At 38.6% G+C, this 20,476-nt stretch overlaps 1 protein-coding gene across 3 annotated transcripts; it reads left to right on the top strand.

Annotated features, from left to right (window-relative positions):
* Nucleotides 1-3,625: 3,625 nt before the first annotated feature.
* LOC109624097 (mixed lineage kinase domain-like protein) lies at nt 3,626-18,628 on the top strand. 3 transcript variants are annotated; one of them, XM_069527920.1, is made up of 12 exons: nt 3,626-3,758; nt 4,183-4,317; nt 7,428-7,881; nt 9,673-9,771; nt 10,674-10,851; nt 11,937-12,037; nt 12,121-12,256; nt 13,345-13,429; nt 13,533-13,681; nt 16,095-16,144; nt 17,750-17,890; nt 18,097-18,628. In XM_069527920.1, exons 3-12 carry the CDS (start codon nt 7,434-7,436, stop codon nt 18,141-18,143), a joined length of 1,434 nt encoding a protein of 477 aa, XP_069384021.1. In that variant the 5' UTR covers nt 3,626-3,758; nt 4,183-4,317; nt 7,428-7,433; the 3' UTR covers nt 18,144-18,628. The 3 variants fall into 3 exon arrangements, 2 of the variants coding, with proteins under 2 accessions (XP_069384021.1, XP_069384020.1); XM_069527919.1 differs by lacking the exon at nt 3,626-3,758 and having other exon boundaries at nt 4,188-4,550; XR_011243375.1 differs by lacking the exons at nt 3,626-3,758; nt 4,183-4,317; nt 16,095-16,144 and adding an exon at nt 4,393-4,550.
* The last annotated feature ends 1,848 nt before the right edge of the window (nt 18,629-20,476 follow it).

Raw genomic sequence — 20,476 nt, 5'->3', positions numbered from 1 at the left:
GGCTGTTTGACTGAGCCAGGTCAGACTGGTTCTGTAGGCACAGTTTCACACAGGAATTAAGTCACAGGAAACTTATTTGTATACGTGTCCCTTAAAGATCGAGCATAATCCCTTGGACAGTCATAAAGGTCATAAAGGTATTAGCAAGGTCATAAAAATTAGGTCACAAACAGTTCAGGTCATAAAAGTCTCAGACTACTTTTCAACTACAAAATAGTTTCCCATCACCACTCCACTTCCCCCTTTTTGTCATTCGTGACAACAAAAGAGAATGCACAAGTACAGTAAAACATCAAATACATCAATTCACAAGGATTCAAAATGTATCATCACCAACACTGTAGGGTAAAGCAAACTGCTGTTGTTGTGGACACAGGTATATTGTCATAGAAGGGAATAAGGACTGACAAGAGCCAACTAAGCTGCCAATTCAACATCAGTATATTCATCATCACTGTCAAAAGGGTTCCGAGGAGGGAACCAGTCAGGGAGGGGAAACAAATCTGCGGGTTCATTAGCAAGGCTACCACGGGACAGCTGTATGTATGCACCATCATCGCCGGTCACCGTTTCACCAACCCACCACAAACTGGGAAAATTCTCCAATGATATGACTCTATCGTGGTAAACTGTGCCATGTCACATTTAAATCTAGTAGTAGCACATCTTTTAATGTCGTGACAGTAGATCAGAGTGGTGTGTTATCAGGTCTGCGGATACATTTACTGGCTTATCATTAAAGAAGGCGGATATGGTGGAACAGTTGGCATTCCCCATGAAGCCCCATGGAGGCTACAGTATTCAACTAAAGTGTGAGTGTATAGGTGCAGTGTGGGGAAGGCATGCGTGTGAATAGAACTGCAGCATGTTCATACGAACAGGTATTCTCAGTAGCTTCTAAGAGAAACAAATCGCATAGGATGCCTGAAGCCCAACTACACAGACTGGCCGGGAAGATTGGCTTGAATGGTCCATAAAAGGAATCTGTACCAAGAGTTATCAGTCAGCTGGAAATCGCTGTCATCGTTAATCCAGCTCTAAGGTTCCCAGGGGGTGTTTACAATCAAGTCCCTTTTCTTAACATTTGTGGTGATCGTACCATTTTTGAGGTTACAGAACTTGACCATCATGATCATAGATCTCTCTCACCTCTCTCTCCCTCTCCCCACTATCTCTCTCTCTTCTCTCCCCTCTTTTCCATCCATCTCTCCTCTCCTCCCCATTTTTCTCTGCTCCCCCCAACCGGTCGAGGCAGATGACCGCCCACATTGAGCCTGCAATGATTGAGTCTGGTTCTAGAGGTTTCTCTCTGTTAATGAGGGAATTTTTCCTCCACAGTCGCCAAAGTGCTGCTCATTGAAGTCCCGGAGATCACCAACACGCACTGGAGAATGATTTTCAGGTGATTTATGATATTGCATCTGACTGTGTCATCATTTTCTGTTGTATGTTAAAATTGAACAGATTTGGGATTCGGCTTGAGCCTATGCTCATTTTCCAGCTCGGTTAGCTCAAGTAAGCTAAGTTTGTTAGCCTGGCTGCACTCTGCAGAACAGTTGAGGTGTGGGAACTGAAAAACTAGTCTTCAGGTCGTTGCACCAATTAATGGCACAGCCAAATCCACACAGTGACCACACACGGTGGGCAGCTATGAAGGCGCCTGGGGAGCAATTGGGGGGTTCGGTGCCTTGCTCAAGGGCCCAGGAAGTGAATTGGCACCTCTCCAACTTCTGTCCATGCTGGACTTGAAACAGGCCACCCTTTGGTTCCCAAGCCAATGGACTGAGCTACTGCCTCCCATTTCGTGATATTGGTCCTATCTTGTTACCCTCAACAGTTAAGCTGAGGACAATGACTATGTCATTTTTTAATGTATTTTTTCTTTTAGGTGTTAGCAACAGCAACTGACGTCGAAAGAACATTGCTGCTTCCTGACTAGTTGTCTAAGGTAGTGTATACAGTTTTTTTTATCTGTTGTTAAGCATTGCACAGACTGAGGCTATATGAAGGACATATATTAGTAACAGTTCATCATGTGTTTATGTGGAAGGCAACAGAAAAACACATTTACATATGTTTATTTATGTTTAGGTGAAGAGCAACCAATTGATGATGATGAGCATCGGGGGTCAGGTGGTTGTGCCTCCACATCCCAACTTTGTGGATGGAATGGCAGCGTTCTTTTCCAGCTACCACAACTTGAATCTGGTGTACCAGGAGCAGGCCCCTTGTACACTGGAATTCATGCAGATGTAGGATTCTTGTGGTTCATTATTATCGTCAAATTCGTATTTACTTCGAAGAACTAGCCTAAAGGATTTGGGTTTGAACTGGACTGAATTGGACTTGTTTTAACATTTGTTTGAGGTTTGCATTACCTTTGACCAATGTTGTGCAAGTTACAATTACTGATTAGTTTCAGTTACTAGTTGCTCCTCTCAAACGTAATTTAATTACATTAGCAATTACTGCATATAAAAGTAATAGTTACAGAGGAAAGAAACTCTTGTGTTACATGTCTGCTTCAATTCTCTCTTATTCATGCATGCTTACCTATATTATTTTAGTGTTGCTGTGGCACAGTGTGGAACAAGAAAACTGTCAAATTATATCTATCATCGTACCCGTTATCACTGTAGTGATGGGAATTATTAATACCCCCACCAGAGGGCAGCAAGCAGTAGTGTTCCTACTTGTAGCTTGTTTTTCCTTGGTTAGACAGTAGGATTGTGTAGAATGAGACAAACACGATGCTGGATGTACATGTTAACTAAGCTTTATATTAGAAACATTACAATCACTTACTGTGGCTTGAGCAGAGGTACCAGAAGGTAATGCTCGTGCTTCCAATACTTTTAATTCAGTTATTACAGCATAGCAATATTATTTATCTATTTTTTATTTTATCAGATGGTCTGCTTACTGACCTGTCCATGTACAGAATCAAATCAGGTATTGGTGTCTGCAACAAATCTGGTCTCTAGTTAATAACCCCAACACAGTCATGGTCATCATTTTCATCCATCATAGGGTTCAGAAGCCAGACTTACAAGCTGCTGTCATGTGCTGAGTAGCACAAATGTATGAGATATGCAAAACTGAATGGGGAACATGAAACACATAATCATGATCCAAAACAATGGGTGAAATCTGCTTTTTCTTTTTCTTTAAATCTTTAGAGCAACAGCGGCTACAGCTCTGAGACAGACAAGAACAACAGGAGACAAGCATGACGAGTAGTAAGCAACAGGACAGTAATGACACTTCTGTTTCTGCTTACTGGTAGATTCAGTGTCTAGAATCGTTCACCATTTCCAAGAAAGAGAGCATTTCCTGTTTTTGTCTTCAGTGGAGGCACATTGTTCAATACTTATACTCTGAACAATTGATATCATTAATAGTTTTAATTCTTGAACAAATCTCCACTCATCAGTGTGTTTAAATAAAACAACATGGCTCGGTTCAAAATATTCAACCAATAACTCCTCCTCTCATCTCTGACCTGATGTCAATGTAGTGAAGCGTTGTGAACGCAGCCCAGGTAGTCCAGCAGGACTCCTCCCTCAGCTCCTCCCCCTGCCCAGGTGCAGTATAAAAGGCCTCGGCTGGCTCAGTGCAGTCTCTTGCTGGTCCCTGGTGGTGGTTTCCTGTTGTCCTGTTCTGCTTTTGTTAGGTTTTTCTTTGTTTGCCTGGTTTGCTCATTTCTGTTGTTTTGATTCGCTCGTTTGGTTCAGATTTATTAAGTTTGCTTAGTTTAGGTACATTTCTGTTTGACTTGTTTTGAGTCTGTATGTTTTGAGATCTTGTTTAATTATCAATTGGGTTGTTGGTTTAGTTAAGTTTTTGTTCCCTTTGTTTCAGGAAGTTTCTTGTGTTCACATCAACATTATTATTATTTTAACCATAATGTCACCATTGTCCATTGTTGGGTACTGCTTAGAGAGAGAAGGGAGACAGACACACTTCTCTTAATGGTGTACAGATATAATGTAATATACTCTATATATACATAATACGGTATATAGTACCAGTATACAGTAATGTGTGATGATATACAAATATTCCTCAACAAAGGGTGTTGTGGTGCTTTACAAAATAACTATAGGTTCACTCTACATATGATTTGAAGCTATTGCACAGCAGGTGAATGTTTGTCAAACTGTGTATTATTTAATTATTCAGGTTGAAAATCAGTTTGGTCTCGAGGCCCCCCGGTACTAATCCATCCCCTGACCCTGAAAACAGCTGGTCTGACAGATCATCAATAAAACAGCAAGTCACAGACCTCATCTGCCCTGCACCCCCATCGGCCCCGAAGTGAGTTATACTTCTGCTTCAACCATCAGGTTAATAAATCCAGGGTGTGTCAGAGTAGAGGTGCACAAGCAAAATGCAGAGGGGGGAAGTACTGTAACTGTCATAGAGGAAGAGGAAGTTGTGAGCATCAGGTCTTGAAGTCTACAGAGGCGGTTTCATTTTCTCCCGGCACTCAAACACCAGACAGTATTCTTTGGTCGAGACAGTCAGCGTTCATTGACTTCCACTCACAGGTGAGTAATCTTTTTGTTTTGGCTGTCTCTCCGCTGACAGCTCCCTATGGCTGTTGACTCCGTAAGAAGGTTTGTCTGCTGTAAATTCAGATATGACATTAGGAGTACAAGTCTTGTTCTCCTCAAAGCCACGGTCCATTGTTATGGCGGTTTAAAACTTTGCTGAAGCGGTATTGGGCAACATACCTGTTGAAAACTGACACCTGGGTGAGTTATTATCCAAGAACAAAAGATGATAACTCTGCTCCTTGCTCCAACATGAATTCTGTCTGAGGAGCAGCTCTTTTAGCTGAGTTTAAGGTGGAGTTAACCTGCTCACATGCATGTCACTGGCTGAGCAGAAAAAACAAAATTCAGATTGAACAAAGACAAGTATTTACCTGCTGAACAACTCTTCTATACACAGTCAAAGAAGGATTTGTAGACACATAAGAACTCTAATACAAACAATTGCTTTAAATGGAAATACAGAAAAATTATGAATATTTTTGGAGAGTACTTGGAGCACTTGGTGCTGATTGTACACAATTGGTGCTCTTGAACAGAAGGATGAAGAATGGACAACAATAAATGGGTGGGTACAAGAATGTTTGCACAGAGCTGTAGATACATCTTCCATATGATCAAATTGGTGGTATGTCGGCGCTACAAGTACACATATTTTTACCACCACACCCCAAACTGATCAACTCCAAAAGCTGATAATTTGGAGATCGTCTCATAAATAGGATACTAATAAAGCATACCTTCAATGTGTGTACATTACGAGTATTTAATGTATATTTACTTTATTTATTTATTTATTTTTTATTGACCACTGTGACCTACCAACACCAAGTCAAATTCCTCGTATGTTACTTACTTGGCAATAAAGAATCCTGATTCTGATTCTGAAATATTATTCACACAAAGTTTGGTGAAAATCCATCCATATGTTGTGTTATTTTACTTGAGCACATACTTACATAAAACATACACACACAGACATGGGTGAAAACAATACCTTGCTGCGCACAGATTAATGAAGAATGAGGACCATTTAGAATCAACGAACAATTCTTAATAATCTTCTCTCAATGCAGAGGATTGATAATATCATCCACTGCACTTTAGTGGTTGAGGCCATAATTGATTAGCCATGCTTGTGGCAGGGTGGCCCATCACTTATGTTTGCACTCTATACTGCAGCTCAATAATGATTTAATGGATTGCCTTTAAATTTTGCACCAATTTGTCATTCATAGTCCCCACAGGATGAATTCTAATGACTTTGGTGACTTCATTCATCCTGTGAAATCACTCAACTAGTACTGGATGGTTCCCAGAGGGGGAATCCTAAAGATGTTAGTGATCCTCTGACCTTTTCCTTAGAGTCACCATGAGGCTGACATTTGGGTCTTGGGTCAAATATCTTTATCAACAATTTGAAGTGAATTCATTTCAGACATTCATGTTCCCCTCTGGGTGTAGCATTGTAATAACTCTGACTTTTCATCTACTGCACTCATCAAGTTTTTCTCATCAACCACTTTGAGCTGCTTGGCCATTTAGGTGAATGCAAACTAGGTGGTGGACAAGCAGATTTAATTTTGCACTCATAAAAATATTGCGCATTTAGTTTTTCATGAGTGCAGTGTATCTTTGTAGCCTACAATGAATCAATGAATCAATCAAATGTATTTAGGTAGCACGGTATCACAACAAACTGTTGTCTCAGGCTGCTGCACAAAAGTCCAAGATCTTAAAAAAGACACAATCCAACTTGTGAATCATTTCATCGTTATTTAACAAGAAAGCCGGAGTAACAATGATTACTAGTAATACTCAATACATGACAAAGAGCCCAAAGGGTTTTTATTCATTTCAGCATTCATCCCAATATGGACACCATGAAGGTAACGTTTTTCTCACCAGGTACTCTGTGAATGAAGGAGTAAGCTCAGATTGTCTCTCTCTATGACAGTTAATCAGTACACAGGCTCTGTAATAAAGAACCCTTAACATCATAGCCCATGACGCCTTCCAATGATTCAAAACATTGATCGATTGGCCCACATACAGAGCAGTTTGTGTTTAATTCAGATACAGTACATTGTTTATGTTAATACTGTATGTCCAGAGACCTGCAGCATTAAATCTGTCTGAATTCTTCTTTATTTTGAAGTAAATCAAGACTCAGTAACATCAGGAAAGTTTCAGTTCCTGCTGTAGGACGTGATATTTTACTCCATCAGCAAATGCCTTAAAAAGACAGAAATAAACAACGGCTGTATCTATCTCAATACTTTTGACTTCCCTACTCAGTTTGTGTGCCCAGTGGTTCCTACAGAAGTAAAATAAATTGACACTACTTATGGTATTAATTAACAGAAAATTGTCAGTAATCTGCTTAAACAGTTGGTTGCTGTAGTTTTTTAAAAAACATCACTAATATGTTCCTTGTTAGGAATTATTTTCTTTAAAAAAAAAAAAAAGAAGCTGGGCCAAGGTTCAATCACTTGTTTTGGTCTCCTTAAATTAGCATGCTAACCAGCTAGTCCTAATCCAGTAGGTCCAGTCAGTGCAGTGTTCAGTCTGGCTTGAAGAGATAGGGTTGTTTGGAGGGAGAATTCTAACCTCTTTTATTATAATCACAATGAAGCTCTTGGCAAGCCAACATCATCACCCTCTCCTTCTGGCAAGAAGCCACAGCAGCAGAGAAAGTTTTTAAAATCAGGCTTGCTCAGGGAATTGAAGATTAACTCACTTTACTTCTAGATATTTCAGTTGGGAAAACTGTAGATTACTTAATCTTAGTAGTTACACCTTAATTTGCATGCATCTCTGATTTCTTCCATCTCATTGGCATAACATAACTTCCTCTCTGTCTCTCTTTAGCTGGTTATGGACTTTATAGATCCCATCCTGTCCATTGCCTCACAGATCTACACCCTGGTTGAGAATGTGAAGGCCAATAAGAAACGCTCCCGCCGTGTGTCTTGCCGAGTCCAAGCCCTGGAGGAGCTGGTGAGGTCCATCAAAAAGAGGGACACGGTTCAAGCCTCTGCTGACGTGGAGAAAGCCCTCAGGGAACTCTCCATCACTCTGAAATCAGCAAAGCATCTCATCCAGAAGTACACATTGACCAACTGGATGGAGCGCATCCTGAGCTCCAACAGCCATGGAGACGAATTCAACAGTGTGAATGAACGCCTCAATGATGCCTTCCAGCTGCTGTCGGGTGCTCTGCAGGTGGAGCAGGGGAACGCGCTGTACCAAGTGTTTGAACTGACCTCCAGGGTGAAAATCGATGAGGCCGATGGGAAGGAGGACGATGCAGAGCTCAAGAAATGTGAGGAAAGCTGATTTTGACTTTAGTTTTGTTGCTTAGATTTATCTTAAAATCCAAACTCAGTATGTGTCTGCATACGCTTAAATTTGATATTACTTAAAGTTGACCTATTCAATTTTATGTTCATAGAAATGTAAATCAGACCCTTTAGAATAAGTAATATGTTCATCGTTTTCCTTAATTTTAAAAATGGAAAAATATTAGCATAAACTTTGTTCAGGACTCTGGAACCTTTTTAAAACATGTGAAACATCCTTGCACATGAGAGCAGAGATTGGAATGATCATTTTTCAGTAAGGACCATTGTAATGATGCTGAGTAGGTTGTTCAGTTTCATTGAAGGACAGACTATTGCTTACAACAGGCGTACATGTCCATTTCATTTCATCAGCCACTTCTATCTTATCAAATTGAATGTATTGAATCTTTTTTTTTAATTTCCTTGATGTTGACATGAGCATGATTTACAAGTTACATATTGGTGATTAGTACAACTTCAGTATAAGATGAACACATTATCAGCTCCACTGTCACTAGAAGAACTATGCTTTTTTTTATATTCAAAGTACTTTTCAATAGGCAGGTGTCACTGTCCCCTCACAGCGAGAGGGTTTTGGGTTTGAACCCTGGTTACATTTTTGTGTGGGAGTTCATCAAAGACATGCAGGTTAGGTTGACCAGTGACTCTGAGTTGCCTGTGTGACTGTTAGTGCGAATTGTTGTTTGTCACTAGCTAGTTTAAGATATTCACTTAACTCCGGATAATCTCCTGATTATATTTGGAGAGGCTGAACATGGTAACGCAAATGTCTGAGTCAATCACTGCAGACACTCTCTGGAGTTTCTCCTGCCAGCCCCCTAGAAAACACACAAAGTTAGGATGAGCCCATGTGAGAAGAGAGCCAGAGATTATCTACCACAAGCGAGTGGACATCTTGATCATATTTCAAACAAATGAAGTTCGAAAAATGGATTGATTTTTTTTAAAAATTTCTTAAGATAAAAAAAAGTGCCATACACCTAAAATGGTAAACAAAATGTGGTCTCCGCAGCACACTTCATATGTTATAACCTGCCTCCTGCTGTGCCTCTCCTTACATGAACTCTACTGTTGTGAACACATCTGATTTAGGAATCTCCTGCTACATTCTTCATCTGTGAAAGGTAGATTCTAGACTCTAGAGTCTAGAGATAGCTTTTCTGGAGTTCATGTCTGAAAATTGTGTTTCAGGCCTGTGATCGACTTGATGACCTGTCTAGGCTTAATATGTTGCCCCCAGTTTCAGGGTTTCTGTTATTCGTTGACTGATCAAACAGAAGCAAGAAATCTAGAAGAATATTTTGAAAGAGTATTTAATAGATTCAAAGTAAAGTTTCTCTTCGCTCATCAACCAGTCAAATTAAAGCAATGCAAGAACCTTTAATTGGTGAAATAGAAGTTTTGCCAATGCGAACTTTGTAAGAATCTAACACAAACATTGTCACTTCACTCTTGAGGTGGGACAGGACAGTATTTCTTACATGAAGGTTACTGAACCTTGTAATTCCTCTGTGTCCTGAATGAAACACCCTCATGGTAGAAGTCTGTCTGTGTTGCACATGACCCAAAATGTAATCAAACAGATATTGTCTTGACCAAGTTTGGATTTTCATCAAGTTTTATGGCTGGAAGTATTTGTGATGTGCTTAGACTTTAATTATTTCACAAGCGTTTTTCTAAATTGACATTGTAATCCTGTGGATCAGCAGGTCTCGTTGCCTTTGTGTCATCTGTGTTCATCTCTTTCTCAGTGCTCCTGGAGTACATGAAGAAGCAGCAAGAGAAAATGGACGCCATGCAAAGAGAATTTGAACATGTCAAAATCAATGTGGAAAAGCTTGTGGAGATATGTGAGTACACCCGATCACAAGCTTCTAGATTAGTATTTCATTGCAAATCGTGCTACATGCTGTAGCAATGGTAGAAACCATAGAAATAAATAATGGAGCTGACACAGTTGTACTTGTCTCAGCTCCACACTGTAAAGTAAATACCTCGGTGAAAATAGAGCTGCCCAGTACAATGTACAAAATATTTCTTCTGGTGATGAAACTCTATGACAATTGTGACTATGTCATTTTCCACTCTGCATCGACTCCTAACACTCATGGGCTCGCTATCCGAATGATTGCCGTATTTAAACTAATTGCCACTGTAACTTGACAGAACATGTAACGTCTCCAGCTTGTTTAAAAAGCTCTATTATATATTGACGATGACATGATGACATTGCATCAAGTTGCAATGTGGAAATAATGTTTATGATAGTGACGAATCTGCTGAGAATCATCTCCTGAATCTGAAGCCCCCCTTTGTTTTATGGAGCTTCATAGTGAGTTTCAGCTTATTTATGTTACTATCGTGTCAGCAGCAATCAGCAGAGCACACATTGAGCATTCAGCTTCTGTAGAGCCTGCTATTTCCCTCAGGAGGTGGTGGGGACCCAAAGAAAATCAATATTGGATGTAGATTTATCACATGGACACAAGCGCCACTCCAGAGTAATGATTGTGTAGTTCTGGAATGGCTGGATGTGGAAATATGCAGCTGTTTGATAAGTTGGTGATGGTATGTCAGTGTTATATTCAATACTTGTTCATGCTGTCAGAAAATCAGTCTTGTGTCATGTGACATAGCTGTTGCCATGATGACAGATGACAGACTCAAATGTTCCTGGTCTCTCGCTAGATGATGTGTGTTGTGATTCGAGTGCTTTACGAAAAAAATTGAATTGAATTGTGCATTTCCACAGTGAATAAGCCCAGCATGACCGACGTGGATATTCGAGTGATCAAACCAGATGAACTGAAGTACGAGCATCCCAAAAAACCCTTCATGAAGACATTGACCTCAGAGGTCTACAAAGGAGAGTATAATGGATTCACAGTGGTCATCAAGAGATATACAGACCCTGTGAAAGCCAGTCCAAGGTCAGTGCTCCACTGCAGAAGGATACTCAGATCAGAATCAGAAGTACTTTATTAATTTCATTGAGTACTTTATTAATTTCATTGAGTTTTAACTGGCCAGACAACACTACCTGTGTTATTTTATTTTAATTATTATGACTCCGTCCAATATAAAGTATGATGTTGTTTTTTACAGTCCTTGAGGCTGCAGGCTTAAAGTGATATATTCAACATTTTCAAAAATCCATTAAAAGGCAAAGTGCAAGAGGGTTCACTCCTCTGTTTTTATAATGTTTTTGGTTGTTATAAGATCTGCATGGAGCTCCACATTCCTCCTGTTTTTTTTGTGTAATTTGGACAATTACCCCTGAAAATGACAGAAAATAACTTCCTACATTTTGCAAAACAGATTAGAAACAAAAAAGTTTTTACACTCTCTTGAGGTGGTTTTTACCTTTTTATTGAACTAATTTAACAACTCAAAAAAGAAGAGGAAGAAGAAGAGAATGTTTACTCAGTCCTTCTCTCTTTTTTCTCATAGATTGTTTCTTCTTTTTTTTCTTAAGGGTTCTTTTTCTCTTTAGCAACAGCTTGTTTTGTTTTCGTTTTGCGACATTTCAAAAATATTCCATTATCTATTTCGGCTAATTTTACAACAAACAAAACAGTCCTGAAGAAATGTAATTTCAGTTCTTCAGATGAAATCAGCGTGTGAATAACACCAGTGTATTGATCACCATGGGTCAGGGGATATTAAGGGACAGGTTGACAATTAGTCTGTCTTAAAACGTGTCAGGTAATCACTTCTATGCTGGGCCTTTTGCAATCCCAACGTCTTGCATTTACAATGGAAGTGATGGGGATCAACATCCACAAAATACAAAAATGTTTCTCAGAGTTTATCTGAAGCCTGTATGGAGTGGCAGCAGACTCCAATGTTACATTCTTTTCAGTGCTTCTTTTACGTTTCGCAAAGACTCTGAACTGAAATGACACTGAAATTAACTAATAAGAAGTGAATGATGGTTGATTGGCCTGAAAACTGAGTCCCCATTGAGATGAGTCTGTTGTATTGTATCAATCCAAACATGTTCTCTGAAATGTAGGGAGGTACGGTCTGTTTTCAATAAGGAAGTTGAAACCATGAGACGTTTTGAGTCACCCAACATCCTGCGAATGTTTGGCATCTGTGTCCTGGATGAGGATGGTGAGTAGGAGTGAAGATGAAAATCACAGACGATCCATTCACATTAAACCTTTAGAATAAAAACAATGTGCATGTTTGTGAAGCGCCCAACCCTCAGTTCCTGATTATCATGGAGTACTGTGAGAAGGGGAGTCTCCGAGAGGTTCTGGATTCTGCCTCTAAAATGCCCTGGACCAGAAAAGTTCGTATGTGTCTGGACGCAGCACAAGGACTCTACCGGTCAGTAAACGATGATTAATCCTATTGTGTTGGATTTAATGACAAATTTGAATGTGCAAGGAAAGATTTAACAGAGAAAAGAGGGGTGGAGATTTATTCGAGCAGGTGAGGTAAAATGACAAAATCATCCGTAAAGGTGTATTTAATCTTCCAACATGATATTGATTAAAATTTTAAAATACAAAAATGATCTTGAAAATCTATTTTCTTTAATTCAGTGGATTGAATCACTGACAAAGTAAAGTTTGTACTTTGTTGTAAATGAGTTCTGCTCAGTGATTCATTCATACATTTGTATTGTCTAAATTAAAATGATTGTATCGTCTAAAAATAATATTGAGACATTATGTAAAATAACTAATGATAACAACCTACTAAATAAATAACAGAATAAAGTTTCAACAACTCAAAGTAAAGGGATTTATTGATGGCCACACGGAGGCGCTAGTCACAACAAAAAATGTATGTGTTCTTCGACAAACGAGAAAACATTGTTTTGAAATTAAAATAGTAAACTAATAGTGTAAATTGTAAATGAATAATCTTTAGCCACTAGATGGCAGAAGAGATCAGTCAGGTCAAGGCTGTTATTTTCAATTAAGAAAGTAACTTCACTTTGGCTGACACTGATTCTCCTCCAGGATATACCACCAAACTATTTCAGTTATTTTATTCGCAACAGAAAAGCTGAACTCCATAAAATACTGTGCGTAAATTTTACCTTCCACATACACTTCGCTCTGGTTTCTTTGGTCCAGTATTCTCCCTCGCTTTTAGCTCTGTGTTTGGTCTCTAGCAACTCTTTATCCTGATGTGCATGCCTGTTGTTTGCATACCTGCTCAGCAAAAGCTGTTTTGAGCTTGTTCGATGTAAACAGCTGCTGAACTGAATATATGTGCCATTCAACCAAAACAATGAGTAAAGACGCTGCAGACAGAGCTGCAGAGTAGGTGAGAATTATTTGTGGACGTAGAACAACAAATACAAGCTTCCATAATTTTATTTAGTGTTAATATAAAACACTAAGTTACAGTTTATAAGCCCATAATTGTGATCAAATGATTTGAGTATCTCTTTCTCTTTTAAGATTGCACCAAACTGAAGAAAAAAGTAAGGTTCATGGATGCATCAACAGCAGCAAGTTCCTGGTGGCTGAAGGCTACAGGGTCAAGGTAGTGAAAACAGATCATGCCGGGGTGGCTTCAATCCCTCTGGATTGATGCGGTTGAGGTGCTGAGGACCATGAATGAAGTCTTTTACTTTATTGTTTTTCAGCTGGGAGGTTTTGAACTGGCAAGAACAGAGACGTCACTGAGAAAGCCAGCAAAGGAAAAAAAGAGACATAGTGGGTCCCTGTGTTACTCCTCTCCTCAGACGCTCAAAGACATCAACCACGTCTACAACAAAGAGTGTGAGATTTACAGGTCAGAAACCTCCCACAGATTAACCAACCGCTGCGTTACACCTGCAGCGCATCAGTTTTACAGTGATGTCAATTATGTGGCAGCACATTCTGTTAAATCACCAATTATTAAGGCTTTATAGCAGTGGTGACGGAGCGATATCCAAGGGTGGTACAAATATTTTCTGATTGATCATAGGGGTGAATTCAGGTAATCTGGGACATTAATGTGGAAAACCTACGCTTCAGTCTGTTTATTTCCTGTTCTAACAAAATCTAGTCATGAATTTTACTATAGGTTAGCATGGATATCATGTGACTGAAATCACATGACTTCCTGAAGGTTGATGTCACCAAGTCTTCATCAACGTGACAGGTACCACACCCCCGCCCGATGATTTTCAAGCCTTTTATCTGAACCGTGCAAGGATAAAAGACGTGAAAGATTATATATATATGTATATACGTATATATATATAAAGTTTATATTGTTTTAATTTAAATTATTTTTTAGAGTCTCTGAAGATTAAAGGGTGAAAAATTGAAAAGGCTCCTGGCTCCTACTCCGTTCCTGACTTTAGTATTTACAACCTGTTCCTCACAGGTTATGCCTGAAGACTTGCCCCCCCATCAAACACACTCACACTCACACACATTTGTACTTCTATCTTAGTGACGAGACTCATTGACTGAACTAGTTCATTTTCATCTGCATGAACTGAACTTTGAACTTGTTCTTTTTAAGTGTGAACTGACACAACACAGTCAGCATTGACAGGCAGAAGTAGAAGAACTGGATCGTCACACTCCTGTGACCAATCCTGAATGAGACTGAGGTTAGGACCGCCTTTCTCATTAGCATACGGACACAGAAATACATAAATGAATAAATGTGGAAATAAATTTAAGACATTTATTTATTTTCTTTAATTATGCATTTATTTATGTATGTATGTATTTATACTTATGTCATTTTTGGTCCTTCATACCTTTGTATGTATTTCGAGAAAATGGCATAGTAGCAAAATACTACTGTATCTCTACAGGTTTTTTACAAAGTCTTTGTTTTATCGATAACGTGTTCTTACTGAACTCTTATTTCATGTCTTTGATTTTATTGTAAAGCACTTTGAGCTGCATTTTATGTATGAAAGGTGTCCTATAGATAAAATGTATTATTATTTACCCATTACATTTCACACTTTATGTGCGTGTGTGTGTGCGTGCGTGTCATTGTGTGTGTGTCTATGTGCGGTTGTGTGTGTGTGTGTGTGTTTGTGTGTGTGTGTGTGTGTGTGTGTGTCTGTGTGTGTGAGTGCGTGTCTGTCTGTGTGTGTGTGTGTGTGTATGTGAAGGGGGGCAAGTCTTCAGGCATAACCTGTGAGGAGCAGGTTGTAAATACTAAAGTCAGGAACAGAGTAGGAGCCAGTACCCTTTTCAATGATTAAAACACCCTTTAATCTTCAGAGAAACTCTAAAATATACTTTTAATATCATAACAGAACATAATACCTAATAATTGTTTGAATTTTTTTTTTTTTTTTTTTTAAAGCCTAATACAAGTGTCCCTGATTAGAGAGTGACCTGTCCCAGATGATCAAATTCAGGCAGAATTTTCTTGTTTTTGGCACAAAGAACACCAATAGGTGTGCCATGTCTCCTCTCAGTATGATATCTCCATTCTTTCTTCTGGTGCGGTTAGAAAACATCTTAAGAATTACAGAAAAGTATACGATGTTGATCTAATAAGTAACACAGATATCTGAATAAGTCATAGAATATGTAATATGTAAGAAATGTCCCAGATTAACAGAATTCACCCTACGTATTTTAAAAACAATTCAACATTTTATGAAGCAAACATAACAATAATAGTAATAAATCCTAATTTCAGGGTTGTGACTTTCTCACATTCATGAGTTTTAAATACCCAAAGGTCATCATAGGTGCTATTTGTAAGTATGCTTGCTATTGCTATCTTATATTAGCAATAACAGCTCTTCACATAAGAACCTGGCAGAAAGATTTCCAGTTCAAAGTGGTGCAAAGTAATGACGAGTGTTATTTTACTTCTGCTTTAACCATGTCTTTGATTCTATGGAAGCTAGCATGCTAACCAGCTAGCCCCAACCGGCCATCCTGATACCTTGTCGTCTGTGACAGAGAATAATGTACGGAAAGCACCTTTAAGTTAATTGGTGATGAACTTTTTTTAAATCAGTCAAAGTCTCGAGTTATCTAAGTATTCTTAAAGTTTCTGCTAAATCAGTTTTGGTCCACATGCTCTGCAGATACTTTACGAACCCTTTATAATGGTTAATTTACTTGATGGTGGCACTAATTGTGTTTACACAGCAGCTGCTCAGTAATCCCTGCCTCATATTGTCAATGAACCATTGATAAACAACTCAATCATGGAGAATGTTGTCTTTCAGCTTTGGTATCGTCCTGTGGGAAATTGCAACTCGTAGGAGACCTTTTGAAGGTGTGTATGTGCGGATATCCCACTCCACCCTAAATTTAGTTTGGCATCTCAGATATTCATTTCCTATAGTAAAGAAAGTCAGTTGCTAAAAGTTGAATAGTTGGATTCCTTTTCCACTGTTTGTGTTTTTTTTTTAACAATAGCCATCCAATTATCTCTCAGCAACTTGTTTCTTGTTTAAGATTTACATTGTCAAGTTTTTTTTTTTTTTTTTTTGCAAGATATCATTGTGTTCTGTTTGATAGTAATTTGTTGTCACTGAGGCTGCAGGCCAGTCAGCAAGATTAGCTTCAGATACAAACAAATAATTCTGTTTTACATTTCTAAAAACCATCCTGCACCACTCCAAGATTTTGGATACACAAAAGTCAAATCACACATTGAAACTTGAAAAGTGGATTGTAGCTTTAAGGAAGAATTGGAGTATGTGATTGTGTAAATTATCTCTCCACTGTGCACTTCCTGTATGTAGCATATTCCTCAATATGCTACATATTCCTCAGTATGTAGCATATTCCTCAATATGCTACATACTGCAATATTATATATTTCCCTGTCATGTTAAATCTTAGTTTAGATAATATACAATTTTGCGTGCAGATTAACAGTCATTTAGTTAGTTAAAGCTTAGTTCGCACTAAACGATTTTCAGCTCAAATGGTGAGTCACAGACGAGTTTTGCAACTCGCTGACAAAAGTTCAAGATCAATGCTTGATCAGCAGTCGCCAGTCGCCAAGTGGGAACTCTTCAAAGATGTGACAAGAGAGGCTTGCCAATGCATTGCAAAGTTCAATCAGATTGTTAGAAACCAGCCTGTTGGAAATGGGTGTTATAGCCCTGAGTTGGAAATAAACATAATTTTCCAGTAAATAACGATATGATAGATGATAGAATGATAGTGATGCTTGAGGAAAATCCTCATCAATTATTAAGGTACTTGATTATAAACCATCAGAGAGATATGAGTTGAACCAAAGGCAACAGAAAGCAGATAAGTTACCAAAGTGTTGCAATCAACAGAAAGAAAGCATTGGAAAGAAAAGAAAGCTTCCAGGCAAGTTAACAATGTCACCCACAACAGCAACTGCAGCAATTACAGTGGTACAAGCATGTGTAAAGCCAGACTGCTTGTTGCATAAATACCATAAATGCATTATGGGTCATTTATGTGAAGCCTGTTTGCAACCAACATGGTTGGTTTTGCTTTTAGATTCAGATTAAAAGAGCTTAAAAAAATGAATAGATAAGACAGAATGAACTGATAGAACTTGGATTCTGCTGAATAAACAGGACTGGATAATGGCAGGACTGTGTATGAGTACGTGAAACTGAAGATTGGACTGTTAGTTTCTTTCTGAATATACCAAACATGAATTTGGAATCTTAGTTACAGCTCATTTATAAAATCCCAATGCACCTTTGAATAGTTTTAGTTGTACATGTTGGCACATTGGGCATCTAGTTCTTAGCAAGCAGGCAGGGCCTGACACCAGAGCTGAGTAAAAGAGGACCACTTCTTGATGACAAGATAGCAGCTGTTTAAAAGTCCCTCAATCGATGGCTCACTCACTCACACACTCACTTGTGGTTCTTGGTTTTTCCAGGGTGTTCAAATGAGGACATCTATCAGAAAGTGTACAAAGATAAATTTCAAGAACCTCTTCCTGACGACTGTCCTGAACAACTGGCACATCTGATCAATGCCTGCCGGGACTATGATAGCTTCCAGAGACCATCTGCAGGAGGTAAATAAATCATTGTCCTCGCCTCATGTACGGCTGTCTTGAGGCAGGTATTTAGATATCAAGTGGGTTTCAGTTAATCATTTTTGACAGTCTGTGTTTGTGGGGATGAAAGTAACATCATTTGAAACCCTTACTCTGAAAAACAGCTCACAATGTTAGAAAGCATCTAAAATAATAACACTAACACTGTGGTTTTTCTTCCACAGTGCTGCTGGATAAACTGCGGAGCGTGATGACACAGATTGAGGAGTAATGAAACTCTCATCATCATCAGTGTCTTTGAAGGAAGATCAGAAACAAGTGTTATGTCATTAATAGGATTTGTAATATACGAAAAGCTAAAATCACAAAAAGGTTTACAAGGAACTAAAAGTTACTACAAGTTTACTGTGACCAGGGGCAGACTTTACAGGGGGTTGGGGTCTGGGGGTAGCAGAGAGTCGTCAAACATAATTCTAATCCTAACCCTAAAACCAAATCTCAACCCTAGAACAGCCCTTTGAAAAAATGAGGACTTGTCAAAATGTCCTCACTTTCCAATAATGTCCTGACTCCGTAAAGTCTATGCTTCAAATGGTCCTCACAAAGATATACAGTAAGTAAAGGAACACTCACACACACACCTTGCTGATTTGGCTGACCTCCAGTTAGTCACCACTTAAAACAAAGGATGTGTCAGACAGTTTGCTTTAATTCTACTGGTAAATTCAATAAAGCATATTCTCAATTCTAACCAGACCACATCTTGTTTGCTGTTTTGCTTCGCTGTCGAATCTTGTGCATTAGGTCAATCCACAATGAAAGTGTTGATAACTCAACTGATTTTTCATCAGGTTGGTTTGTTACAAATTTCAGATTTGTATTAATGATACATACACAATGCTTGGTTGCATTCATGTGGTGGCAATTTCTGTGAAACAAGCACAAAGTCAAACACTTAACAATTTAATTCAGCAGATGGACTCATTAGTACACATCACCTGATTGACATGCACAAATGAGCAAAGAACATAGGAGAATCTGTGTTCTTATAACTCTCAGCCCCTTTCCACTAAGCATGCAAAGGTATTTATTACCCTCCTGTAGTTTCACTCAGTGGAGGAGACATCCTGTCCTTATGTTTACATGTTCTGTGGATGACCCCCCCTGTGAGATCCCTGGTATTTGATCCCAATCAGAGATACCATAAAGTTGTTATTTTTCGAGGCCATAAAACTCAAATCTCTTAAGCCACCATCGCAAACCTTAAAGTTGGTCTTTTAGATTAACAATTTGGCCAACCATTTGGTCAGTCCTCCACATACATGTCTGCTCATGCAATTAAACATACACAAATGTAAAATTTCCATTACATTCACTACAGGTTTTCATTTGAAAATATTGATCTTTTGGATATATTAGTATAATATTAATGTAGATATATATCTATATAAATATATATGTCTTTATATTTGAGAAGAACTTCCCCAAAGTAAAACCAAAACCATTTTATGTAGTAATTTCCAGTAGAATCTTGGATATAAATGAAGACATGATTGCAACAAACACTATGTAAATTTATTGCAGGCCTCATAGTGTTCTGAACTTTTCATTCAATTTCAATTAAATCTTATTTGTATAGCTCCAAATCATAATATACATTATCATAAGGCATTTTACATAGAAAGTCAAGACCTTAAAATCGTATTAATATAGAGAAACCCAACAGTTCTCACAATGAGCAGCACTTTGGCGACTGTGGAGGAAAAACTCTCTTTTACACACTGACAGCAAAACATTAGAGATCTGCCTTGTGTAATTAGACATTAGGTCTGGTTCAGTTCATGGGTGTTGTTGCTTCTCTTATAATACTGAGTATATCAAGGCTACTGGTCTGATAAGTGGCTGGATGTCAAAACTAGCTTCCAGGGACAATAACCTGCTGCACTCACAGGTAGGCAGTAAATTACAAGATGAATGCAAAAAGGAAACATCAGCTCCTTTATGAGACAAAACACTGTTCTGAGATCAGTCTATGGGTTGGCCACAATATGTAAGAAGATAAAAACAACACTAATTAAGGCCTATATACCAGATAAACTAATACATTCTTTAATTCTTATTGCTGTTCTTGCACTTCACAGTCAGCATTCACAAAGACAATTACCATAGTAGTTATTTTTTAAGCAAGCTATTTATTGCTTGCTGACACAATGCTATTTTTCCACTACAATTCCCCCTTTTTGTCATTCATGACAACATCAGAGAATGCACAACCACAGTAAAACATCAAATACATCAATTCACAAGAATGCAAAATCTATCATCACCAATATTGTAGGGTAAAGCCAATTGCTGTGTTTGTGGTCACAGGCATTCTGACATGTAGAGCAAGGCGTGGAGATCACTGTTTACAATCCTGTGTCAACCTGTGGTTGAATGGAACTGTAGAGGGTTGTAATTGGAAGCAAGGCGCCAGCCAAATATCCAAATGATAGGGAAAACAACTATTACAGTTACTGACAGGAGGGAAAGTAGATTTCTTCTAAGGCCACACAGGCCTGGCTGTCTGAAGGGATGCCATGGAGGTCAGAGTTCCATCGTCGT

Source organism: Paralichthys olivaceus, chromosome 7, assembly GCF_024713975.1.
Source record: "Paralichthys olivaceus isolate ysfri-2021 chromosome 7, ASM2471397v2, whole genome shotgun sequence".
Lineage (NCBI taxonomy): Eukaryota > Metazoa > Chordata > Actinopteri > Pleuronectiformes > Paralichthyidae > Paralichthys > Paralichthys olivaceus.
This window is presented reverse-complemented; position numbering and strand designations above follow the sequence as displayed.